At 41.4% G+C, this 26,648-nt stretch overlaps 1 protein-coding gene across 6 annotated transcripts in view; it reads right to left on the reverse strand.

Moving 5' to 3' along the window:
- The window catches only part of CR2 (complement C3d receptor 2), a 35,036-nt gene that overhangs the window by 6,316 nt on the left and 2,072 nt on the right, over positions 1 to 26,648 (reverse strand). For 2 of the 6 annotated variants that reach the window (XM_049634239.1, XM_049634238.1), the window contains exons 2-25: positions 20,423 to 20,602; positions 19,012 to 19,111; positions 18,509 to 18,594; positions 17,540 to 17,938; positions 16,363 to 16,539; positions 16,179 to 16,281; positions 15,441 to 15,526; positions 13,864 to 14,253; positions 12,338 to 12,526; positions 12,154 to 12,253; positions 11,818 to 11,900; positions 10,902 to 11,312; positions 10,148 to 10,324; positions 9,978 to 10,068; positions 9,605 to 9,681; positions 8,156 to 8,563; positions 7,387 to 7,563; positions 7,225 to 7,312; positions 6,789 to 6,871; positions 5,441 to 5,833; positions 4,027 to 4,212; positions 2,754 to 2,942; positions 1,759 to 1,782; positions 1,092 to 1,167 (exon numbers count right to left, since the gene is read on the reverse strand). In XM_049634239.1, coding sequence (XP_049490196.1) covers positions 1,092 to 1,167; positions 1,759 to 1,782; positions 2,754 to 2,942; positions 4,027 to 4,212; positions 5,441 to 5,833; positions 6,789 to 6,871; positions 7,225 to 7,312; positions 7,387 to 7,563; positions 8,156 to 8,563; positions 9,605 to 9,681; positions 9,978 to 10,068; positions 10,148 to 10,324; positions 10,902 to 11,312; positions 11,818 to 11,900; positions 12,154 to 12,253; positions 12,338 to 12,526; positions 13,864 to 14,253; positions 15,441 to 15,526; positions 16,179 to 16,281; positions 16,363 to 16,539; positions 17,540 to 17,938; positions 18,509 to 18,594; positions 19,012 to 19,111; positions 20,423 to 20,602 — 4,273 coding nt within the window. Of the gene's footprint in view, positions 1 to 1,091; positions 1,168 to 1,758; positions 1,783 to 2,753; positions 2,943 to 4,026; positions 4,213 to 5,440; positions 5,834 to 6,788; positions 6,872 to 7,224; positions 7,313 to 7,386; positions 7,564 to 8,155; positions 8,564 to 9,604; positions 9,682 to 9,977; positions 10,069 to 10,147; positions 10,325 to 10,901; positions 11,313 to 11,817; positions 11,901 to 12,153; positions 12,254 to 12,337; positions 12,527 to 13,863; positions 14,254 to 15,440; positions 15,527 to 16,178; positions 16,282 to 16,362; positions 16,540 to 17,539; positions 18,595 to 19,011; positions 19,112 to 20,422; positions 20,603 to 26,648 lie in introns of those variants that run through there. The other 4 variants (XM_049634240.1, XM_049634242.1, XM_049634241.1 and 1 more) reach the window with 4 other exon arrangements.

The raw sequence follows: 26,648 nt of genomic DNA on the forward strand, positions 1-26,648 counted from the left end.
CCTAGTAATATATTTAAAAGTAGTCATGAAAACAACAACCAAGCGGAAGAAAAGATCACTTGAACGAATAGAAAGGCCTACGATGCTTCCAAAGAGGAACACATTACAGAAAAAGATGCCAATTTCTCACCTACTAATCTATAGACTTAAGTGTAATCACAACATATGTTTTTTTTGGAAATGGCAAATGATCTAAAAGTCGCCTGGTAAGAATAAACAGAAGACAATAGAAAAGAAAATAGTAAAAATTATAGCAAGGGAATTCTTGCCCCGCCGTATATTAGAACAGTATAAAACTATACTAATTAAACACAAAGTGATTTGTGATAGAAGAACAGATAAGTCGATACAGCAGGAAAAAAAAGTCCAGAAACACAACACATCCAAAATACATTAATTACTCAATGTTTGGTCAAGTTAGAGCAAACTTTTTGGAAAGTCATTGGGCAGTATTTATTAAGCACCTTAGATGTTCATACTCTTAGTAATTCTAGACATCTGTGCTACAGAAATAAGTAGATGGGGGGAAAGGTTTTATTCAAAAAGGTTTTATTCAAAGGGGTTTCTTGTATCTTTATTTATTATCAAAGTAAATGTGGAAGCAACCTAAAATTTCTACAATACAGAAATACATAGAACAATCTGCTGTTAAGTAACTAAAAAGAAAACATACGATACAAAAGATAAAGGCCAAATTTTAAAAATTTAGGTGGGAGACTATCATGCTAAAATTTCAGTTAAAGAGAGAAAAAGAGAAAGAAAGTAAGAGAAAGATCAGATAGGAATATACCAAAATATCTGCAGTTGTTACCACTGCGATTTTTCAAATTTTAATTTTCTAGATTTTTTAAATAATATATCACCTGAATAAACATCATTCAAATAAAGTAAGTGTTTGATAATTTTTTTAAGTTCTTACAGAGAGGGCTTCCTCTCAAGAGCCCTTGAGAGGACAAGGGATCCACACAAGATCCCTTACTCCAGTGATCACAACACAATATTCATGGCATATAACGTGTGCTTCCGAATTTAGTTTCAGGCAAGAAGCCAAAACCTTTTGTGCCTTTTGGTCAAGCGTGCAATGAACTTACCGTTCTCTGTGTTTTAATATCGTGCATAAGGTGACACCAATCAAGAATATAAGAAGTACTGAACCCGCAGAAAGACCTAGAAAACAAAACAGCAAGTATCAAATGCCAGAAAAGTGTGACCTGTGTTGTTTTGAAGTCATTGCAGGGCTATTCCTAGTGTGTGGGGGGAATGTTATGTGATTTTATACCTATCCTTTTTCAGCCATATAAATACCGAATTCCTAAATAATCATACTTGGGATTAAGTGGGTTTTTTTTTGATTCAGTCCAGCCCACATTTAATCTAAAGCACTGAGCATGTGACCACAGGGCTCCAGTCACGTTTGTGTCTCCTTTCAGTTTTATTAGCAATATTCTCGTTCCTGGGATGATATGAGGAGCTCAGGACACCGGGGTCCCGCGACTTGGCCTAACAGCGTAACTCAGCTGTGAAATAGATTTGGCCGCTGCAGAATAAGCCAACCTATTTGATAGTACCGAATCATGCAAATGACCAGAAGTTAATATAATCGGTCGCTGTACTGACAGACAGTGCAGAGCCTGCTTGGGATTCTCTCTCTCCCACTTCCTCTCTGCCCCTCCCACGTGCTCTGGCTCTCTCAAAATAAATAAATAAACTTAAAAAAAAATCATTAGAGTTTTAATTCAAATATTTAAGAAAACTTACCAGAAAGAAGAGGAGCAAGTGAGGCTAAAGAGAATACAGAACCATGAAAATATTAGTCTAGTTGCATGCTTCAGTGCAGCCCAAAGTCCCATGGTCACGTCCCCAAAGTTAACATTCAGCTCCTCTCTCTCAAAATCCACTTAAAAAAGATGTGATGGGACCCTGGATTATAATCACGCTTCATTTTTTATGTGACAACTCACTGGACTTAAAAAAAAAAAATTCACTTTAAGTCGGGGTAGTTCCTGAACGAAAAAACCAACATAGTCAATTTCATAATCAGAGACTTCTCAGGTTACAATGCAGATATTAGCTGTTGATATTTATCATTAACTCTAACAGGTTGTTCACCATAGAGAGTTGTCAGAGGTGAACCATATAGTTTGTAACAGGTGAACGAACGCCCTTAGTTGGCATAACAACAATGTTCACCGTTGTCCAATCGGTAAGTGGTTAGAAAACAAGATTCAGCAAGGGAAAGCTCAGTAGTGACTCCTTTCAAAACGTAAGGTTGTTAGTCTTGCACCTTATAAGTTAGTATTCCTCTCCCGTTATTTCCTTTCTTTATTTCCTCCATCCTCAGAGAGTTTTGCTTTTTGTAGAATCGACTACTAACTTCAAACTCTTCCATCAGTGTAGTGCTGGTCACAGACCCATGTCAAGTTAAAACCTAGAACTTGGGGCGCCTGGGTGGCGCAGTTGGTTAAGCGTCCGACTTCAGCCAGGTCACGATCTCGCGGTCCGTGAGTTCGAGCCCCGCGTCAGGCTCTGGGCTGATGGCTCGGAGCCTGGAGCCTGTTTCCGATTCTGTGTCTCCCTCTCTCTCTGCCCCTCCCCCGTTCATGCTCTGTCTCTCTCTGTCCCAAAAATAAATAAAAAATGTAAAAAAAAAAAAAAAAACAAAAAACCTAGAACTTAATGCTGAGGCATAGCCCTTGCTCTCTTCTCTCCAGTGAGGCAAGTACACGAGCTGCAATAGAGCCCTTGGTACTTACCTGGCGATTTGCAAACAGCCAGGGGCGGGTTCCACCGGTGATCATCCTGGCACTGGCTCTGGGGACTGCCTTCCAGGGTATACCCCTCCTCACACTCCAAAGTGACAATAGCTCCATACTGATACATTTTCCCAGGCTCCAGCCCCTTCTGGATTCCATTAATATACTCTGGGGAGCTACAGTTCACCTCTGAAATGGAAGAAAGCTAATGGAAGCTGGGTCATAGTTTAGCCTTTTCTCGAGGAAGTAGATGCACCCTGAAGGGAATGGTTTAGGAAACCAACTCGGTTCATTCTAAGTAAAGCCTCACTGTGATAACACAAAAGGATATCTTAGGCAGTCTTTTCGTGTCAACAATCCATCTCGATTACCTCTAGGCAATTGAAGCCAGATTATTTTCCTTCTTTGTGCTTTAGTTTCTACACGGATAGCGTTGGATCGTTTTGATGGCTTCCCAGAGAAATGGTGAGGGCTGAATGGGTAATATTAAGAATTCTGAATGACTATCTCATCTGCTTCACTGTTACCTAGAATTCTCCTTACAGGAACATGCTCCCTCATTTCTTCTTTCAACTAGCAGTGTAGGGGGTGATAGTGGGAGATTTGGGATTTGAATCATGACTCCTAGACTTCCCAGCTGTGTGACTTCTGGTAAGTTACAAATCTCTCATTCTACCGAGACCTCACCTGTCATACAGAAATAATAGTGGCACCAACTTCATATTGTCCTCAGGAGGATTAATGAAATAATGCATGCAAAATGCTGTGCACGGTTTCTGGTATTTAGTAAAAAGTGCTCGACAGGTATTGGATATTAACTCACTGCATATTTCACATGTGTTGTTTATGCTAACGAAAGTGAAATCCTGAAACTTTTATTAAAAAAATAGACCCATAATGCCACCACCACTCATAGGAAATATACTGACAAGGTCATTGTGCGTTGTATCAGCATTTTGTCGAATGCACACTTCCATAACTACAACCGTAGTATAAATTCAACCTGTATTTAGTTATATAAGTTGTGTAAGTACTTCAATTTTCTGTACTTAAAGGACTACATAAGCGATCACTCATCAGACAAGCTATTCCTTAAGTCATTTTTTCTTATTTTGTGGTTAATTAATGGATTAATCCAATTAAGTCAGTCCAATCAAATACATTGTATTAAATGATCCAATTAATGCATTTGTCTATTTTAAGTTGAAAGCACCGAACTGAATATATCTACGTGGGAGAAATTTGACAAATAAGAAAATAATAGACACCGTACCTTTACAATAAGGGGCAGGTTGGCTCCAGGTTCCCTCATGTGTGCAAAGGAGGAATGCCTCTCCCACCAGCAGGTAGCCTTGGTCACAGCTGTACAGGATTGACATTCCGGGAGAAAATCGAGCCATATCTCCACCAGTGTGATTCCCATTGGGTATATCTAGTGGAGGCTGACATCCTAAGAAAGCTTGGACACCAAGAAAAAAAAGGATCGTTAATTTAGCACAGAGGAACATATAGCCAACACTCTCCGTGAGTGACAGTGATACTGAAAGAAGGTAGGAAACAAGCCAATGAATTGGTACCCAGAAATACTCATCCCACCCAAGCCAAGCAGCAATGGACGGAAATGTGCATTTTCTACATCTCTCATACGTGACCTGAAGATGTCAGAAGTGAAATAATGAAAAATCAATGGTTGTAGCCCACAGTTGTAATCTATCAGCTAATAGTATTCTTTTCTTTTCCCTTTAAATAGCAGAGAGGCTGTAGTTTAAGGGTCTCACACTCAAATGCCTACTGGAACCAGGAAGGGAAGCCGCTATATATGATGAATCCAAGAGCATCTGTCCTAAAAATGGCGGCCATTGCTACCCAATTCAAGCTACTGGCGCCTTGCAGGAAAGCAAAGCACCGTATTTCAGCCAAAGAGAACAGTTCTGGTGAGCTGATTTCGGTTCTTAGGGCACCAAATGGCAGGCTCGGTGGTAGGTAGTTTCTGACAGGAGCAAAACTGCCACACAATAACTAAAAAAAGAAAGACAATTCAATGGGTTTGAAGGCCAGCATTCCTCCTGAGAAACACAAAGTTCTCTTTCTGGCTGCTATCACAGTTTTACATATCAAATCATCAAGCAGTATTATCGCCAGACATTTCCCCTCCCAAAGATCTGTGTATTTTTTTAAATTATAAATTAGTAAAAAGAATAGATTTTAGAGACTCCATCAGTTTGGGAGGTAACCATTATCCTCTCGTGTACTTTTGCTCAACGCACTTAGAAAAGGGGAAAAAGGGGCGCCTGGGTGGCTCAGTCGGTTAAGCGTCCGACTTCAGCTCAGGTCATGATCTCGCGGCCCGTGAGTTCGAGCCCCGCGTCGGGCTCTGGGCTGATGGCTCAGAGCCTGGAGCCTGCTTCCGATTCCGTGTCTCCCTCTCTCTCTGCCCCTCCCCTGTTCATGCTCTGTCTCTCTCTGTCTCAAAAATAAATAAACGTTAAAAAAATTTTAAAAAAAAGAAAAGAAAAGGGGAAAAAAAGAATCAAATGAAAAGACAAGACAAGGCAGGTATCTTGTAAAACAATGTGACTGTCTTTGCTTTTACATGCTTTTCTGCAGTTCAAATGGCCGGTGGAGATTCAAAGCCCTTTCCTTTATTCTCTGCACCATCCCATACTTAATTCCTTAAAATATCTTACCCATTTTGATACAAGTTGGTACACCTGGCACCCACTGGTTGTTGGTATGACACCTAATCAAGTTACTGCCATTCATGATGAAGCCGGGATTGCAGGCGACATATACTATGTCATCGTGGGCATATGAAGAACGAGTTTTGTTTAGCTTATATCCATGTTTGACTTCTGGGTTAGGGCAGTGGGTCACAGGAGGAGATTTGAAGCACTGGGGGGTAGGTCCACTCCAAGACCCATGTCCTTTAGAATCAATGATGCATCGTATATTTTTCTCTCCCACAAGGGAGAATCCCTGGTCACATTCATAAGAGACTTCATTTCCATATAGGAAGCGTTCTGCCATCACACTCCTGGGCCTTCCGTGGTCAATCACTGGTGGAGGCGGGCAGTGAACAGCTGTAGAAGAGAGTTAGGAAATTCTACTTCAGTTGGACAGTCTTCCTTCAGGCACGAATGAAACTAGGCAACTGTAGGTATTACACAGAGCGATAAAATAACTTAGATTTTAGGACCCGGGTTATACTTTCTTGAAAACAGCTTTATTAGGGGTGCCTGGGTGGCTCAGTCGGTTAGGCGTCCGACTTCGGCTCCGGTCATGATCTCCCGGTCTGTGAGTTCGAGCCCCACGTCAGGCTCTGTGCTGACAGCTCAGGGACTGGGGCCTGCTTTGGATTCTGTGTCTCCCATTCTCTCTGCCCCTCCCCCACTCATGCTCTCTCTCACTCTCAAAAATGAATAAATGTTAAAAAAAATTTAAATATTTAAAAACAGCTTTATTGGGGCACCCTGGTGGCTCAGTCAGTTGAGCCTCTGACTTCGACTCAGGTCATGATCTTGCACTCTGTGAGTTCGAGCCCCGCGTCAGGCTCTGTGCTGATAGCTCAGAGCCTGGAGCCTGCTTCGGATTCTGTGTCTCCTTCTCTCTCTGCCCTTCTGCCTCTCATGCTCTCTCTCTCTCTCTCAAAAATAAATAAATATTAAAAAATTAAAAAAAACCAACTTTATTAAATTCTCCATGCGACTAATACATCATACTCATTCAAAAAAAATTCAGGAAACACGGTGAAGTCTTCCGAAAGGAATAAATGCGGCTATGCTACCATGAACTAGAAACCTAGGCCATATATATATTTTCTTAAATCTTGAGCAGATATACGGCAAATACTCAGTTCCTACTTGGCAACTTCATTTCCCAGTGTCAGTGCCCATCAGACACGGAAAGATTTGCCTTATCTTATGTACACGGAGACTGAACACACAGACCACTGAGGTAGTTATAGGCTAGCTCCTCAGTGGCTTGCCCTCTCTAACCCCCTACTGCCCCTCCAACAACTTTTTTTTTCTGACTTACCTTTACAAAGTGGAATCTTCTGGAACCAGACCCTATTCTCAGCATCTTGACACTTCTGATAAGCATGTCCAGTCAGCCGGTACCTAGAGAGAGACTGTAATGCATTTCCTCTTCCTGATAGCACATCTCTGCCATCTCTCTTCCTCAAATCACAGATGCAGAGGCATTTCTAAATAAGAACTTCGGGGGGACAGGAGCTAAAACTCTCGGCCCTCCAAGCACAAAAGCTACTTTAAACAGAGTTTTTCGCAGCACGGTTATTTCCATGTCAAGAAAGGACTGAAAAGTCCTAGATGTTAGACCTTTAGAACCTCACGTTCCCTGTGAGTGCGACAATGAGGGACTTCTAAATGGAGTCACCAAGACAGGTTGAGGATAGGATTAATGCATAAAACTCGTGGAGACCCTTCCCAAGAGTGGACCCTCTTCTACTCACCCCTCTTGACAGGACGTATTAACCAGTACTACGTGTGAGTGAACAGGAGGCTCTCGAAGATCTTCTCTCACAGGTTGACACGGTGCTTCTGGACGAGCAAAGTTTGAGTTACTTATACATGCCTGATATCACAGAGAAAGACAACTCTGGAACTGAAAGTACCTTCACACCGAGGGGCAGAAGGACTCCAATTTCCCGAAGGCATACAGTGAATGGATTTGTTTCCCACCAGCAAGTAGCCAGGGTCACAGGTGTAGTCTACAGTCATCCCAGAGACAAAAAGGACCCTATTTCCACCTGTATGCCGACCATGCTGGAGCCCAAAAGGTGGCTGGCAGCCTGAAGAGAAAACTCCCCACATAAATACCAACAACAACAACAAAAAGGAATTTATACGTGAGAACATTAAGTATACGTCGTTCGACAGCAGACAATCTGAAACTTAAGCCAAAGACCACGAAGTGCTAATTCATTACTGAATGTTTTCTGCTCTTTTGCAGGAACTAGGCGCCTTTAAAAAGGTCGGGAAACAGATGCTTAGCTACAGAGAACAAACTGATGGTTGCATGAGGGAAGGTGGTTGGGGGGTGGGTTAAATAGGTGACAGGGATTAAGGAGGACACTTGTGATGAGCAGCTGATGTTGTATCACCAAATTCTACATCTGAAACTAATATTACGCTGTATATTAACTAACTGGAATTTAACTAAAAACTTGGAAACCATAAAAAGGTCCTCTCATTACCTACCCTGAATACATCACAGATCCATGGGGGCATTCACATGAAGAATATATAAAACCACATAGAACATTCTGTCACAGAATGGAAGAGATGGGATAGTAATGTGTGCATGCTTGCCTTTTTCCGTGACTCCAGTTTTGGGTTGGAGATAATAAGAATAAATAAATAAATACCTCATTGGGTCGTTACCTTTTTCACAGACTGGTATTTCAGGATCCCAGGTGTTATTGGCTTTGCAGCGAATCTGACTGCTGCCCTTCAGAGTAAATCCCTTATTACACTTGAATGTCACACTGTCATTGTAGAAATATGGGGCTTCCTTGCCAGATATCTTGTATCCGTTTGCCACGTGGGCGGGTGGACACTGAACAGCAGGGAGGGAAAGTTTACAGACAGGGGCAGGGCCACTCCAGATGCCCCTCTCTTGGTCATTGCTTATACAACGGATGGTGCTCTCTCCAACGAGGACGAATTCCACTCCGCTCTCTGGCCCAGGGTTGCATGTGTAGGTGACTGTGGTGCCATATGGAACATTTTCGGAGGAACTCCTGGTGTGTTTCCCATTGTAGATCACAGGAGGTGGCGGGCAGGTGATTTCTGGAGAGAGAAGAATTTACTGTAGAATTCTGTTCCAGTATTAGGCACAAAAGAAGAGAAGGGAAGCTGGTTACAGACCTCTTGTTATCAGGTTTCCTGGAGGATATGGATGAGTTTTGATGGTAGAGTTACATCAAAGCTCATTATGTGTGTAAAATGTGATTTAAACAGATATCATAGCAAAGATCTTTGTAACGGAAATCTTTGTTTAAAGTGAACATGTACATCAGTATCATGTTGTGAGGCAGTAAAGTCCAGTAGAAAATAAGCCCCCTGTGTTGGGCTCTGTGCGGACAGCCCGGAGTCTGGAGCCTGCTTCGGATTCTGCGTCTCCCTCTCTCTCTGCCCCTCCCCAGCTTACACTCGGTCTCTCTCTCAAAAAATAAACATTAAAAATTTTTTTTAAATCATTGTTTTTTTTAAAATCACTAAGAGGTGAATAAAAGGCACAGGGGAGTAGAATTAAGCTTTTTTGAGTATCATCTTTGTGCTGATGTGATATGATAGGTTATGCAAGAAAGACTGTCGATTGAGCACCTATTTTGACAGGCAATTTTCTTAGCTACTAAATAGGAATAGTACCACTTAATTCTAATAATGTGGAAGTCTGCAGCCTTAGGTTAACTTCACAGGTAAGAGTCTAGGATTTCCGAGAAGTTACATAAATTGCCCAAGGTCCAATCAAGCAATAGCAGCAGACTCTGGGTTCAGATCCCACACGATTCCCCTTTCTCCCCACTAAACTCCAGTGTTCCCTCTATCAAGGATGGTGGCTCATATACTCACTGTCCTTATTACTCTTATACTCCTCAATCACAAAAGAGAATCAGAAACTAAATAGGTTTACATTGCTGGTCATGCTCTGAAGTAGAAAGAGGGGACAGCAGAAAGACAGCAAGACTGCACAACTAGAAGCGGTGACAGAGTGAGTCAAATAGAATCTAATATTCTTATTCCCGTAACAGGGCCTCAAGCGGAAATCTCCCGGGAAACGCATACATCTTACCCTGTTTGAGGTCCTCCGTAATTTTTGCTACTCACCTTCACAAAGACGACGCTCCATAAACCAAGGAATCGCACCTTGACACAACTGATAAACACTCCCACCTAACCGGTACCTGGAGACAAAGAGTCATGTCATTTTGCCATCCGGTGCCCACTAAGCTAAGCAAGAGCTATTGGCTCAAAGCGGACTCCCCACTTTTAGGATAAGAAACAACAGGAGCAAAAATGTAGCCAGCATCAACACCATCCACCCATTGCATGGACAGAGCTTCCAGGCATGGAACAACGGCACAATCAACCCTTCTGCAAACGTGTGACAGGGAAGGGTCTTTGAGATAGATGCTTGCAACAGAGCTTGTAGTGTGCACTGATAAGCCAGACTTGGTTCAGGCTGAGAGCCCTCACTCACCCTTCATCACAAGAAGAGTTAACATCTGGTCTAATAAATTGATCCCGGGGTCTCTTAAAGACTTGTTTTTCTATGGGTTCACACTCTGCCACTAAGAAAAGAGAGCGGGATGAGAAATCAACTCAAGGCAATCTCAAAACCACAAAACATCTGCATTCAAAGCCTGGCACCTTTGCATTCGGGGGCGGTAGGTGTCCACACCCCGTCAGAGGTACAACGTATGGATTTTTCTCCCACTAGCACATAGCCAGGGTCACAGCTGTACTTTATGGATGTTCCTGGCTCAAAGCGGACCATGTGTCCATCTTCCTTTTGCCCATTGAGGATTTTAGGAGGGGCTTGGCACTCTAAAGGAAAAGAAGAAAAATTTTCTTATATAAACAACTGAAAGAAACAGCCAAAGAAATTATCATGAATATCTACAATCCGCTCTGGTGGCAGTTACATGGGATAGAAGTAATCTGTGCAGTCCAGTTTGGGGTAATTTTAAATCAGTGGTTCTCCATCTTTTTTCTTTTCTGCATTTAGTTCAGTTTCCATTTGGTGCTCCAACTCCCCTCCTGTCTCTTTGTTTCTCAAGGAACGATCTCATATGTGTTTCATGGGATATATCCATGGGGTAGAGGATTTATTGACTTCTCTTAAAAAAAAAAATCAATACTGAGACAAACAAGCATTTTTTTTCCCCTAGAGAAGTGGGCAACTTAGTGATCCTCAGTGTTTTTTCTCCCAAGGATGCTTCCACAAAATGAAACAATGGTGGGGTGATGATGTTAAGAAAACCTATATAATTTATATTCACTATATTTAGTAGAATCGAGGGGACTAGAAGCTGGAAAAGGCCCTGCTTAAATCTATCACCCCATCTTCTAACTCTTCAAAAAGATGAATTAGTAGCACTTTTCTGAGTATTGGAACACCCACCCTTTTCACAGACCGGTACCGATGGCTCCCATGCACCTTGGCCATTACATCGGGTCACCTTGCTGCCCTTCATGGTGAAGCCAAATGTGCAAGCAAATACCACGGTGTCATTATAGGAATATTGCTCTTTCCATCCAGATGATATATGGCCTCTTGGGATCTGGGGAGGTGGACACTGAATGGCAGAACTGGAAAGTTCACAGCGTGGGGCAGGGTCACTCCAGACTCCTCCAGTCTTCTGACTATTGGCGGTACAATGGATGGTTTTCTTCCCAGTAAGGATGAAGCTCACTCCTCTCTCTGGGTCTGGGTCACAAGCATAAGTGACCATGCTTCCATATGGGATGTTCCCTGAAGGGTTGCCTGTATGCCTTCCGTTGAGAATAGAAGGAGGTGGCCCACAAAGAATTTCTAGAGAAATCAGAAATAATGACAAGATTGCAGCTGTACAGCAAACAAAGAACGCCTCAGATGTTGCTTGAAACCGTGGTCCCATCCAAGGTTCAGGGACAGTGATACTTGAATCTGTAATGTATCAATCAGGACACCTACAGCAGTATAATTTTAAAAGTATGATTCGGAACTTTATTCTTGACTATATCTATTAGCATGATCCTTTGATTTCTTCTACTGAATATACAATCTCCTTTATATGCCTGGCCTGGCTGGCAAGTCTCCATAGTTTCCAGACAAAGAAAAGCCTAGGAACCCCGTTTTACTTGAGGAAGCAGGGAATAAAGAAGTGGCTGAAGGATGCTTCAGTGAAGAGCCTATCCCTTCGAGAGGTCTACGTGAGATCTTTGCTCTATGAGATTCTGTATAGTAATGACTGAACCAAAAACTTTTAGTTAAGCTGAGAATGAGGTGTTCTGGTCAAGGACCAGAGAACTAGCTGCAAACCAGTTTCCTAACATACCTTTGCACACTGGCATTCTGGTCCAAGAAGCACGCTGTCCAGCAATTACACACCGACTAGAAGGTTGGCCTTGTAACCAATACCTGGAGACGGAAGGCGGACGTTCAGGACTATTAAGCAGTTGGCGTTACAGGGCAACCGCCCCCACTTAAAACCCAAGACAAATGCACTTAGTTGACACGTACCAACTCCTTTTATAAGCATTCTCTCTCACAGCCTCACTCACACCAGGCTGTCCCCGCGTCCTCATGGAGGAGCCTTGTGCAGGTGTCACGGGTCCTACCGTGCACACATAAGCCAAATGAATTAAATCTCCCAGGCCCTGCCGACACTCACCCTTCATTACAGTAAAAGTTCACAGTTACACCAACCCGAAGACTGGGAGGGCCCTCTATCTCTCCATTGAGAAACGGTCCTGGAGGTTCACACTGTGCCTCTAAGGAAACAAGCCAAAGGTGAGCGAAGCCTGGCAAATCACAGAATAGCCCAAATTCTTAAAACTGGTTGCAAATTTAGGTACCTTTACACCTGGGAAGAGCAGCGCTCCACTTTCCTGAAGACAGACACCTGATGGTCTTTTCTCCAACGAGCAAGTAACCGGGTTCACAGCTGTAAGTCACAGACAATCCTGGGGCAAAGGAGCCAACACTCTCCCCTGTGTGATGTCCATTGGGGATCTTGGGAAGCGATGGACACTCCTGCGGGAAATCTTTACATGCACACGTTAGGAAAAAGGCTGTCAGATGATACATCCTTCACAACCTAGACTTTGACTTAGAACAGAGATCCAGACAGAAGACATGGGGTGGACGGTAAACAGTCATCACTAATTTTCAACTCAGTCTTTTCAAGATCAGGCAGGTGTGGTTTAAGTGTATGCATTTTCTACCACAAATGGTACTGTAGTTTTCATTCTTAGTTACACTTTATGTGTTACATTTGCCTTGTGAAAAATTTCAGTTACCCAAAGAAGTTCCTTTACACCCATACTGTCCTCCTACCCTTAGCCTGTTCTCTGCTCCAAGAGTAGCAGGTTATCATTTACGGGGGGATCCTCAAAGACATTAGTAACATAAATTTTGGGGATCCTATATATGATACATATCTACACACAGGTATGTGTATGTACTTAATACGTATTACTCTATGCCTTTGCCTCAAAATCTGTCTATATGTATAGATCTATCTAAATCTTTCTAAAGGCCTCATTGTTTTCCATGGTCACCCCATTTTGTGACTATCTTAAGATCTTCCCTACCTCCAAGATTACATACTTACCTATGCATAGATAGACCCATATTTTTCTAATGAGTCAACAGTGTGTTCAACTCAACTGATTTAGAGTTGGTCAACAGTGTTCTTTATTAAGAAAATAGCTAATTTTGATGGTATAGTTTTTGCCAAGTATTGCCAGTCCGTTTAATTGTAGAACTGAAATTCAGCTTTGGGTTTTGGCAGTGACATAAACCGAACCAAATGAAAAGAAAATTAAGAACTTACAGTGGTCCCTGCTTTCAAAGGGATTTGATTTGAAATGCGATGACTTAGTAGGTGACTTGGATAATAGTGGATCACTCCAGAAAAAATCCACAAAGACCATACATAAAAGGGGCATCATTTCTGCCGGACTATCCCAACAGCTATTCAAAGATGCGTTTTAAATCCATTGCGTACATCTTGCTATTAGATCCCACATTTCTCCTCAATTTAACAGTAACCCAGACACGCAGTTTAAAAGCATCTAATTCCCACATCCCAACCAACATTGGCCCCCATTCTTGTGAGATCTATTCCATTCAGTTATTAGGTACGTTCACAGTTACATCTCCTCCTTATTCTTTGCTCTGTGGATGGTTGTTGAATGAACACTTATATCCCTCCAGAACTAAGGACAAGCCAGAAACCCTAATTTTCACCCTCTTCCCTTCCTTCCGCCCTCACCATTCACATATCCATACTGTTCTTCCTTCAGAATAAAAACTTGATCTGCACAGAAATGCAAGGCTCCAGCCTCCCCACTTAGCATTGTGTTGGGTTTTTACTTACCACTCTCACAGATGGGTAGTGGTGTTGGCCCCCAGGTTCTATTTGCCTGGCACCAAACAGATTTGTTGCCTTTCATGGTGAAGTTGGTATTACAGGTAAATGTCACGGAATCACCATGTCTGTATGGTGGTCTAGATGTTTTATCTCTGTATCCCCCTGGTACTATGGGCTCGGAGCAAAAAGAATTTTTATTATAATATTCACATACAGGAGCACCTTTATCCCAGATGGCCTTCACTTGGTCTTTACTTATACAAAAAATGACTCTTTCTCCAATGAGGCGGAAGTTACCAGAACAAGTGTACCGTATCACAGTGTTAAGAGGTATGGGACCAGAAGAATAACTACTCCAACCATTTTTGATAGGAGGAGGAGGGTCACAAGAAATTCCTGAAAAGTAGACAAGGAAAGATATGGTCATACTGATCCTGACAACGAAAAGATCTAAATTTAGATAAAACGTCCAAATACAGGTCATGTCATTTTTTTTTCAGAAACAGATATTTGTGTAATTTGTTTCTTACTCATAGTCTGTGCTTATCCCCAACCTCGTAAGTTCTTACCTTTCTCCCAATCAGCAGCAAACAAATCAACTGGTCTATAAATACCATCCCGACCAAACAGTAACAATGAAACAGAATTTATTGAATAGTTGTGGATCTCATCAATCTTAGTAGTGAAATAAAAGGCAAACGGCACACGAAAATAATCTTAGTCACATGTTAATCACATGTGGGGAGGCACCATGCACTAATGAAATTTGGGCTCAACAGACCTGGTTTCAAACCCCCACTGTCATCAATAGCTGTGTGACCTTAGGCAAGTCTTAACCTCTCTAACCCTCAATTTCTTAGTCTATAGTAGAATTCAAGCTACTTCATAAGGTTACAAGAAGCAGCCAGTGAGCTAAGAGTACCTAAAAATGGCAAGCACAATACCTGGAACATACTAATAATTCAATGTCTGTTTCAAACACACAACTGGGGCCACAAGTGGTGAGAACACATTCTGTTTTGCTAGTGAAGATACTACGGCCTCACCACAGATCATTTGTCATCCTTTGATGCTGGACGCCTTTAAAAAAGCCACAGAAAGTGATCAGAGGTTTTGAATAATGACCTCACATCCTTTATTTAGTTGTCCTAATGCACAAGAAGGATATTGATGGTTTACAGCTGTGTTGATATATGCACACCTTTCCTGAATGAGACTCAGAATGAAGGGAAAATGGCCAATTCCCACAACTTATGGCTGATTTCCATTTAGCTCCCAAGAGTTGCTCATCAGTAGAGGAACTGGCAAAAGAAGACATAGCCAACCCATTTCAACACATCGGTGCTACTCAGTTTCAACAGGGGGAACTTTCAAAGCATTCGTCTTTATACATATAGAATATCTAATACAATAGGTAGTCAAATAAATTTGGCTTTGGTCTGCCTCCTAGAACATAGAGAAGACTGGCATCCATACATTCAAAGCACACGTATGAAGAAGATGTTATGATTGATAAATGCACGGGAATACACCAAAAATCAAGGGGTAAGATCCATACTTGATGATTTTTGTTTTCTACTCACGTTCACAGACAGGAAACTTATTATTCCAGAGTACTCTCGTTCCTTCTGAGACACACTGACTAGAAGATTGGCCATTTAATCGGTACCTTAAACAATAAGGGGTAGCAAATCATCACCAGAACAAATCAGTTCTCGGCTGCATGGAATTAATCACTTCCCTCAAGTACATGTTATTAATGGCCTCTATTTTTTAAATCATTTCTGACTTAAGGAAAAAGTCCAAGTTTGTGAATCAGCTCAGCTGTGTGATGACTTCAGACCAGGTAAAAACACAGAGGGAAAAAAAATTCCTAACAATCATATTCTGTTTTTGTACTCTCCATTTCCTCTTTGGCATCCAAATGTCAAGATTCTCTTTACCATTTAGAAGGAAAAAACCTCAGTTCTTAGTGAAGAAAATGTCAAAGACCTTGTTCCCTAAGATCATTCCAAAGAACCCCTCTTAGTGAACCCCCATTATTCTCCATAATAGGAGCCTTAATTTCTGACCCTAAATTTTGCTTTTTCAAATGGTTAAAGGACAATTTCTAGCTCTCTCTGGCTATGCACAATATATACAGTTGGAGAAAATCAACAGGATTTGCTTAACAATGGAATTATGAGTCATATAAGGTAAAGAAAATAAGAGAAAAAAATCAGAAAGAGCAAAAAATTTTTAACCATCTTTACAGATTATTCTTTGCAATGCTTAGCTCTATATTATACGTCTCAATTCAGGCCCTCTCACCTCACACTCACCCCTTATCACAAGCAAACGAAACCTCTGCCCCAAGCTTGAGATTAGGGGGGACCACCACACGGCCATTGAGAAGTTGGTTTGGGATGGCATCACATGATTTTGCTAGGAAAAAAGAGACAAGGCTGGCACATGAAGAGTAGGAAACAATTGAGTTTCCTGAAGATGGAATAGAGATTTAGGCACCTTCACATTCAGGGGCTGTATGGCTCCAGGTTCCCAAGGATGTGCACTGAATAGGGTTAGTTCCAATGAGGGTGTAGCCAGGGTCACAGCTGTAGGACACCTCCTGTCCAATTGGAAAGAATTCCTTATCCAAGATGTTATAACTACCATGGTTGATAGGTGGAGGTGGTAGACACCCTGAGAAAAGAACAGGACCAGAGGTCTTTTATTCCTGAAATAAGAACTTTCTCCTCTACAACCTAAGCCAACTTGAGGTGTGTAGGGGTGGGTTGAAGGTGGCCATGTCAACTCTCCTAAGCGGAAGGCAGAGACTCCTTCGTGTGGGGTGAAGGTGGCGTGGAACTAACATGCATTACTTCTTTAGATATGATGAACCATGAAACTATCTGCTTTCCCTATCTTGATCTATGCTGGAAAACATTACACCCACTCATCATTTTCCATTTTATTTAACTAAAAAGGTCTCAGATATTCTCTCACTAATATTGTAGCCAAGGGAACCTAACTATTATAATACATTTTTATTACCAAAATCTACCTCTTTTTTCCTGCCGTCCCCAAACCAGGTTGATGAAGTTCCTGAGCCTTGTGGGAGGGGCTCCCAATATTGTCATGTTTTTAGTAAGTCAGACATTTCTTAATAAGAGTAGGGGAGAAAGGCAGAATGGGGAAGTGACTCAATCTTAATTCTAGCCTTATTCCATAAAGGCCACATTTTCAACAGGAGCATGTATAATGTCTACAGTATTTTTAATCAAATTATGATTTGATTAAAATCAGATTCTGATTTGATTTGATTAAATTGACATCAGTCAATTTCCTCTATTGGCATGGCCAATAGGATTCAGAGTTTATTTTATCCTCATTTAAATAAAATCTAATCACCTATGTCCTGGAAAAAAAATCTCTGATCATTGGCTCTGCTTTTCTTCGCTTTTCAAAATGTCTTCTAATTTGCTCTGCACTAATGCACATCTAGTACTGTCCAAGAATATAGTAAATTTCCTACTTCTTCAACATTTAGATATTGCTTTGAAAGTATACCTTCAAATTCTTTAACCAAGATACCAAACTACATATACTATCTTTCCCCTTCTTTTTTCCACAGGTACCATGTATCTATTTCTCTAAAAGTTTCATTTTGTTTCTAGATCCCCAGAGTTTCAGCCCAACTCACCCTTAAAGCACTTTGGCAGTGGAGGATTCCATTTGCTGTTTGCTTGGCACCATACTATGTTGCTGCCTTTCATGGTAAAGCCAGGCTTACACCTAAACATCACAGTATCATTTAAATAAAATGAACGTCCAAATCCAGATTCTATAATTCCGTTTTCGACTTCTGGAATTGGGCAATTGACTAAAGTAATACACTGAGGGGGAGGGCCACTCCAGATGCCAACTCGATTGTCTTTGCTGGTACAATATATGGACTTCTCACCCACGAGGTCAAACAACTTTTTTCCATTCTTTCCAACGTGGCACTTATAAGTCACCACCATTCCATAGTAAAAGTTCTCTCTACTGCTGCTGTAAAAATCCCCATTGGAGATGGCTGGGGGTGGTGCACAAGGAATAGCTTTTGGGGGGTAGGTGGGAAAAAAGAGAAGGCATTTAAATGTTATACCTTCTTGGAATCTTGTCTTCACTCTTGCAAACCACACTTCAATTCAGCCAACAATTAACCCAGATTGTTGAAACTCTACATCCTCATCTCAAAGATGGTTCTAAATAGGAAGTAGCAAGGTAGGAAGATTCATGGAACTGGCCTGAAGAAAACTTAAAAAAAAACTATGATCTGGTCACCAGTCGCCCCTTCTGCAAAGTACAGATAAACTATTCTGGGAAACACCTAGGATGGCCGACATTCTGCATAGAATAAAGATGGCAGTGTGTAATCTCATAGTGTATTTTAGATTCAAGCACTTATTCACTATGAAATAACTTATCCTGTAAGAACATTAATCGAAGGAAAGTGTGGTGAGACTGGGAGACATGGAAGAAGATAAACCACAGCTCTGTACCCAGAGCTACCCAAACCAAGTGTAACTCTCCTGGGTACTTGTTTTGATGTGTAGATGCCCAATTTCCCTCTAGAAGGGGACAAGAGGAATTGCAAAGGGTATGACAAAGGGATCATTTTACTCACATTCACAAAAAGGCATGTCCTTATCCCAGGTTACAATATTGTCTGAGATAATACATGTAGCAGATGAATCACCAATGAGTCGATATCTAAAGACAAACAGATGAGTGATCATCTCCCAGCTAGATGTACATTTTAGGAAAGCTTAGTTCTTCCTCTACTGAAATAATGGCAAAGAATAGATCATCATGGAAGACAAGTAATGGTGATAAACTAAGGACTCATACAAAAAATTCAACAATCCGAAGCCAAATGACATTTGGCTCCTGGTCAGTAATGCTGGAGATGTAAAATTAGAAGAAGAGTAGCCCAAATTTCTTTCTCTTCTAGTGGGTATTCTAGAAGTGTTGTCTCTGGAGCAGATCAGGGTGGTAATTCTCTTTTTGCTTATCTATGTTTAAGGGTAAGTGGCAATTACTTGGATCTCTTTTGGAAAACTGATGGTTTATGGTTGAAACCACTGTTCTAATACCCATGTATTCTGGAGATGTCTCCTGCCAACTCACCCTTTATCACAAGAATATGTAATTGTTGACCCAAACAGGACACCCGTGGGTATGAGGACAGAGCCATGGAGGAGTTCTCCAGGACTCCCACATGATTTACCTATAATGGAAAACAAAACAAAATTTGGGACTGGGATTTGGGGGATGTTCTGTGTTTCATATTAGATACCAACCTGACTGGACTTGCCAACTAGCCTACTTAAATTAATTCAAAGACAGTTTTGATATCTACAAAACTTCTATCCTCCAAAGGGTCAGTCAACTTCAGAACACTATCTGTTTGAAGCATGCACTCTCTATTTCTGAGCATGGATGCAAACATTATTTGTGGTCAACCATAATTTATAATCTGTATTTCCCCTTTTTTATATCCTGTCAGTTGATGGCATCATCTACCAAGTCTGTGGCTTAAAAAACCTCACAGACGTCATTTCCTTTCTGTAACTCATCCTCCACCTACTGCTCTTCACTCAATTGGTTACCAAATTTTAGCGACTGGATTCCAGAAATCTCTCTCCAAACCAACTATGTAGTCATTGCTGTAATCTCTCATTGGATCATTGAGTACCAAAATTTACCTTTCTATCTTTGGTCTCCATTGGTTTCATACATCTTCTATAGCACAGCACACACTATCTTCCGGAAGCACAAATATGGTCATGCCCCTCCCCACACTGAAAAACTTACAATGACTTACCACTGTTTATTGGGGAACAAATGCATGGCCCATCAAAATTAAGCTTCAATGCACTTAATTAACTATTATTCCCCACTATGTACCTTATACTCCAGCCGCATTGAATTTTTCTATTTTCCAAAGATGTCCTGTTCTTTTATAGCTCTATGCTTTCGAATATGCTATTTCCTCTGCCTATAATGCCTACATTTGCCTAATTCTCCAAGACAGTATTATTTACTTCCCTACAGAGCTTTATACCTATACATAAATTACATCATAGTACAGCATTTATTTAAAAGTCAGTCTTTACAGCTAGTATAGGAGCTCCTCAAAGGCAAAGACTAGCTAATTTTTATGTGTATTCCCAGCCCCATCATCTAGCCTAATGCTTCACACCTAATGGTTACTAAAAAATATTTCTTGGATTGAATGGGACAAGAATGAGTTGACACACAAGTGTTCCTTGTATACTAACTCTTAAGCTCATTTAACACAGTATAGAGACTGTAGAACAAAGCTGTGGAGATTACAGGATAAACAGGGCTGGCCAGCTGTGATGATTTAACCCCAATACCCAATATTATTCTTGGGAGTAAAAGAAACATGGAGAACCCAGGAGCACCCTTCATTTGAAATCATTTAGTAATTTTCTGGTCTTTCACCTTGAAAATAACAAGCTATCTCACAGAGGTACAGATAGACCCAAAGATGCTTCTATTACAGATTACTCACGTTGACACAATCGCTGAGGATCTGACCACTTGGAGGTTTTTAGGCAGGTGATAAGGAATGACATCTTGATATACCCAGGAAGGCATTCATATTCCCAAGATGTCCCAACAGCAAACTCAGACTGATCACTCTGAATTTTAGGCTTAGCAAAATGATACCTTGGCAGGAACTTACACTGACCTAGAGACAAAGACCACAGGAATATCAAAACTAGGAAAGGCTAACACTGCTACTCCGCTGCTTTTTTGTCACCGATCATCCTGACAATTTTGATCTTTAGAAAGTAATCCTAAAATAGGGCAACATTTTCTGGGACAAAGAACATATGGGTGAATATACAGAGATATAAGCTCAGAAGTTCAAAGACTTTTTAGAATGGACTAAGAGGAAGAGCTCGAGAAAATAAATTTTTACAAAATTCCATAAGGACCTTGGAGTTGTTTCATCTCCTTAAAGACTCATTAAAAAAACTAAGCCTCATAAATCAAAGCTTTTCTGGGATAGCACAGGGAACAAAAGTGCATCAGAGACCTTGTAAGCTCAGCACATGTATGATCTTCTAAAATTACTTTGATGAATTAACATTACTCTGTTAATCATTAAACCTTTAGGTCTTAGCAAGACGAAAATACATTTATTAGTTCTTCATTACTTTATTCCATTAACCTAATAGTGTAATAGGCCTCTTAAGAGACCACAGTATATAATTCTGATGGGTACTAGATAAAAGGAACTAGTGATTTTGGAATAGTTCCCTGTGATTTAAAATAGTATGATGATGATGATGCTTAATGAAACAAATATCATCATAGGTGATGGGTGAGAAACTGTAACACCCATATACTTGAGGATGTACCTGGAAAAGTCATTTTTCTAGGTATGAAAGAGAGCTCAAGTTTCGATGCCAGAATGGCAGAATATCTGAGTATCACATTTATAAATCTTTCTTTTTCAAAGAAGTTTGACACAGGTACAGGTGAAAGTCCAAGAACAAACATGAACGAAATGACACAAAGGCAAACGTAGAGCTCCCAAGGTTGTAGCCAGACTCGGCCTTTCCGTAGCCAGGCACTTCTGTCGGAGAAGTCATAGACAGGGTCTAAGAACAGCCATCACTGTCAGGACCCAGATCACTTGTAGGTCTTCTTCTAGTTCTCTCAACTCCTTTGTTTTTCTTCATTAACCCCCACAAATAGCTCCAATTGCATACCTGTGCAAAACAGCAAGACTCTGTAGGGAAAGTAAAGGTTTGACCTCAACGAACACCATCTTCACGATCCTGGTATTTCTTGTACCAAGTCATCCTCAGCAAGTGATTTAATCTCTAAATACATAATGTGAATAGGGGCAATACCAAATAATGCTCTACAAACCGGAAAGCCAATTTAAAGTTGTAATAATCAGTGGCAATGACATGGCCTGAGATGGAACTGAGACCTAAAAGCAGCAAGAGCAGAACACTTTATAACATGATCTTCTGGGGTGAAAGGAGAGAAGGGTCATACTTTCTGGATGGGAAATAATGATAAAACCTTATCCCCGATAAGAAGACTCGAGGACCCTGTCTCTTTTGGGGGACAAGAGTTATTTGTAACGAATTGCCAAAAATCTAGGTCACAGAAAGAATTTCCATCAATCATGGTCTCTGCCATCTCAGAAAAAAAAGGTTAGTCCCTGAGCCATTAAGTAAGAGGACTTTTCTTCAAGGTCACTGTACCCTCTTTACATCTTTCTATTATCAGGAGGAAAAAAAATCAGAGTAGATCGCGACTGGATCTAAAACAGAGGATAGTGGTTAAGACACCGACATATGCATTCTTCAAAAGGTGTTGAAAACTAAAGAGGCCAAGCAGTTCCTGGAGAGCAGGGATACATTTAACTCTTTGCTTGGGTCCAAGGGGCTTTACCTAGAATTGCTTAGAAATCCGTTCGAAATGAATGAAGAACACATATATAAGATAATAAAAATAAAAGGGAAAATTAGGTCAGAAGGCAGATAGGAAAAATTATTATTGAGAACGAGAATTATTATAACCAAATGCTTTAAGAATGGGTTTCCTGACTAGTCATTTTTGTTTTTGTTCTTCCTTTTTTTAAATGTTTTCTTTTTTATTTTGAGTGAGAGACCACGCACAGCTGTGTACATGCTGGGGAGGGACAGAGAGAGAGAGAGAGAAGCCATGCTGACAGCCTGGGGCCTAATGTGGCGCTCGAACTCACGAAGTGTGAGATCATGTTCTGAGTCAAAACCAAGAGTTAGACACTTAACTGACTGAGCCACCCAGGCGCCCCTGATCATTTTTGAATGGCAGTTATGCATATTAACCAAGGTACTGTCCCAAACACAGGAGACACTCTAGTGAACATTAGAAACAAGGTTCCCACGCTCACCGAACTCATACTCCAATAGAGGGAGACAGACAGACAGGTACTACCAGTAAATAAACGGTATGTAAAGGAAATAAATGGGGCGATGTGTCACAATGTAACGTGCCAGAAGGAGGAGGGGACGGAGAGGAATTCGACCATCAGCTTATGATGGTTTAGGAAGGCCTTTGAAGAGGAGGCATTTGGGTTGTGACCGGAGAAGGAGCCAGTCAGGTAAAGCATGGAGTAAAAGCATTTTAGGCAGAGGTCTAAGAGCAGGGATGGATTTGTTATACTTTAGGGATAGACGGAAGGCAAGTGTGGCTCTAATGTAGTGATCACAACAGAGTGGTAGGAGATCAAGTTAGAAAGTTCAGCGGTGGGGGGTGGGGGGGTGGGTTCATACTAGGCTTCAGTAAGAAGTTTAGATGCTCTAAGTGGAAGTTACCAGAGAGTACAAGCAGGAGAGTCACATGACCCGATTTACCTTTTAAAAAGAATATCCTGGCAAGTGAGGATAAGTTTGGAATATATTTTACAAGTAGAATTTAGAACAAAAACTTCTTGTTGCATTAGATGTGGGGGTAAGGAAATGGCAGGATTCAGTAATGTCTTTTAGGCTACTTGTAGTGACTTGAGCTACTCGGTTGATGGTAAGACCATGAACTAAGATGGGAAAGCACCAGTGTGTGTGTGTTGTGGAGTGTGTGCGGTTGGTTTTATGTTAGTCTTGGTATATTTAACACATTTACTGGGAACCCATATGGAGACGCAGGAGGGAAGTTGGCTGTACAAACTTTCCACTCAGGAGAGAGTTCAAGACTACAGATAGTAAATGAGCCATCAACATATAAATAGCATTTAAAGCCATGAGACTGGATGAGATCTCTTAGGAAAAAGGAATGGAGAAAAACAGGAGGCTCAGGGCTGAGCCCCCAAACCCTATAATATTTAGAGATAGGGCAAACAGACCCAGAGCAACCAGAGAGGTACAGAAAAAAAAAAAAAAAAAAACTTGATAAGAGTGCCCTGTCTTGGAAGAGGAGAATGAAAACTGTTCCAAGAGAGAAGAAAGAGTCAGCTTTTGCTGAAAGACTGAGACAGAGAAGGATAGAAAAAATGGCCATTGGATGCGTCAGCATGAAGGTCAGTGGTAACCTTAGAGAGAGTAGCTTCGGGAGAATGTGGGAGAAGGAGCCTGTCTGGAGTGGGCAAAGGAGATAAAGAGAAGTGAGCAAGTAGTCCATGAGAAGTTTTGCTGAGAAGGATGAGAAGAGGGCTGGGAAAATGGAGTTTCACTAGGCCATGAGAAGTCTCCTGACGACCTCAATCAAGAACGTCCCAGCATATTTAACTGCTGGTGGGGATGATCCAACAGGGAGATACAAATAGGTGATACGAGATGGGGTATACGCAGAAGTCAAGTCCTTGCACACCGTAATTCTGAAGGAGGAGTGGACTCCAGTCAAGAGAAAGGATACTTTTTCCATTGTTACAGGAGGAAAAAGAACGTTCTTACTAAACTCCTTGTTATGTGCTAGTGTGAGGGATTCATCAGGCAGTAAGACAGATAAAGACCTTGTTTTCATGGAACTTGTATTTCAACGAGAGAACAGACAAGCCAGCGAAAAAATAAATAAGAAGCTTTCATAGGATGAGAGATAGGTGCTCTGTGGAAAACAGAACACGGTTGTGTGATAGAGCGTGACCTGGGGTACAGACTACTTCCGATGAGAGTCAGAGAAGGGTGACAGTGGAGCAGAGACCTGAATGTCGAAGAGACAGGCAAGGGATGATACGCAGGATGAGCATTTCAACGGAGGGAGCCCCTAGTGCCAAAGCTAAACAAACGTGACTGTGTTCAAGGAACAAAACGAGGGCCAGTGTGGCTGGAACAGAGGGAGTGAGGGAGGAGAACAGAGGATTTCAGAGACAGACAGATCTACGGTCAAGGTTAAAGAGCATGGATTTGTTCTAATGTGATTGGAAGCCCTTGGCAGGTTTTAAGCAGGGGAAAGAATCTGAGCTCAGATGGAGATAGATGATTGGCAAATAAGGGAATTCCTATTTAATGATTTTGTTTTCTTAGTGTAGGATGAAATGAAGTGGTCAGTCTAGGCAAGAGTGAAATTTAAGAGCAGGACATTAGAATCAGTCTATGCAAACAGACAAAAGGGGAAAAGCGGGAAAACACTCTAAGAAGGGAATTCACTTCCCATATGACTTTGCTCATAGCAGTGCACCCTATAGACACTTGCTTCAGAATCTTCCAGAGCACTTGTTAAACTCAGCTTCCTGGGCCACACCCCAAACCTATGAATCTCTGAAGAATGAGATGGAACCCAGGAACCTGAATTTTTAAAAGGCACTTCAATTCCTCAAAAAATTAAAAATGGAACTACCATATAAGCCAGCAATTCCACCTTTGGGAATATATCGAAAGGAAATGAAAACACACACTCAGAAAGATCTGCACCCCCATGTTCATTGTAGCATTATTTACAATAGCCAAGACATGGAAACCACCGAAGTGTCCATCAATAAATGAACAGATTAAGAAGTTGTGATATATATATACACAATACAATATTATTCAGCCATTAAAAATGCCAGAATCCTACCATTTGTGATAACATGGATGGACCTTGAAGTCATTATGTAAGTGAAGTAAGTTAGACAGAGAAAGACAAATACTGTATGATCTCACTTATATGTGGACTCTGAAAACAAACAACAAACAAAATCCAAAGAGCCACACCATATTCGTAGAGAAAGAGATCAGGTTGGCGGCTACCAGAGGCGGGACTGGGGGAGGGCAAATTGTAAGAAGGTGGTCAAAAGGTGCAAACTTCTAGTTATAAGGTAAATAAGTACTAGGAGATAATGCTCAACATGGTGATTCTAGTGGATGCTGCTGTAGGATACATAGGAAAGTTAAGAGAATAGATCCCAAGCATTCTCATCACAAGGAGAACTTTTCGTTTCCCTTTTATTGTATCTCAATGAGATGATGCATGTTAACTAAACCTGTGGTGGTAATCATTTCCAGTATCTGTAAATGAAGCCATCATGGCTTAAACTTATACAGTGATGTATGTCAATTATTTCTCAACAAAACTGGAAAAATCACTAAATTTTGCAAAAGGTACCTCAAGAGTTTCTTAAGAATGCTCAAGGTCAAGAACTGGCCATGAGCTAAGGAACGCTCTGCGGGATGTACACAGTAGAAGCAAAAGTCAGAAGGGATGTGTGGGCACAGCACCAGCAAAGGACCGTGGTGGTGGTGGCAGGGGGGAGGGGACAGTCAGGCAATAGGATGAACAGCAGAAGCGATGGGGAGTCAGGAGGGGCATGTTTAGATGAGATCCAATGACAAAAAGCTTGAAAGGCTGAGGCATTAGATTTTTTTTTTTTTTTAATCCCACAGGCAGTGGGAAGCCCTCTTACATTTTTGAGCAACAGAGTGGAGTAATGAAAAAACATATCTAGATCTAGATCTAGATCTAGATCTAGATCTAGATAAGATATGTTAAAATGTTGGTGGTCACCACTGGTAAGTTAAAGGCGGGTATCAGAGTGACTGGTAAGAGAAGAGGCTGTTACACAGGTAATCAATCATATGCTCAGGATTAGAATATTGGTGTGTGGGTGCAAAGACAAACAACGGAAGCACATTAGCTGGAAGCAGGCAGGGAGGCCTGGTCGTTCATGAGTCTGCAGTTAAGTGGCCAGAGAGGACGGTGGCACGCTGGTACGGGGCTGGGACGGGGGGGGGGGGGGGGGGGGGGGGGGGCCCGGGGGGACATTATGGGGGGGGGGGGGGCGACGGGGGCGGGGGGAGGAACCGGTGGTATTTGTA

This window comes from Panthera uncia, chromosome F1 (assembly GCF_023721935.1).
Source record: "Panthera uncia isolate 11264 chromosome F1, Puncia_PCG_1.0, whole genome shotgun sequence".
Lineage (NCBI taxonomy): Eukaryota > Metazoa > Chordata > Mammalia > Carnivora > Felidae > Panthera > Panthera uncia.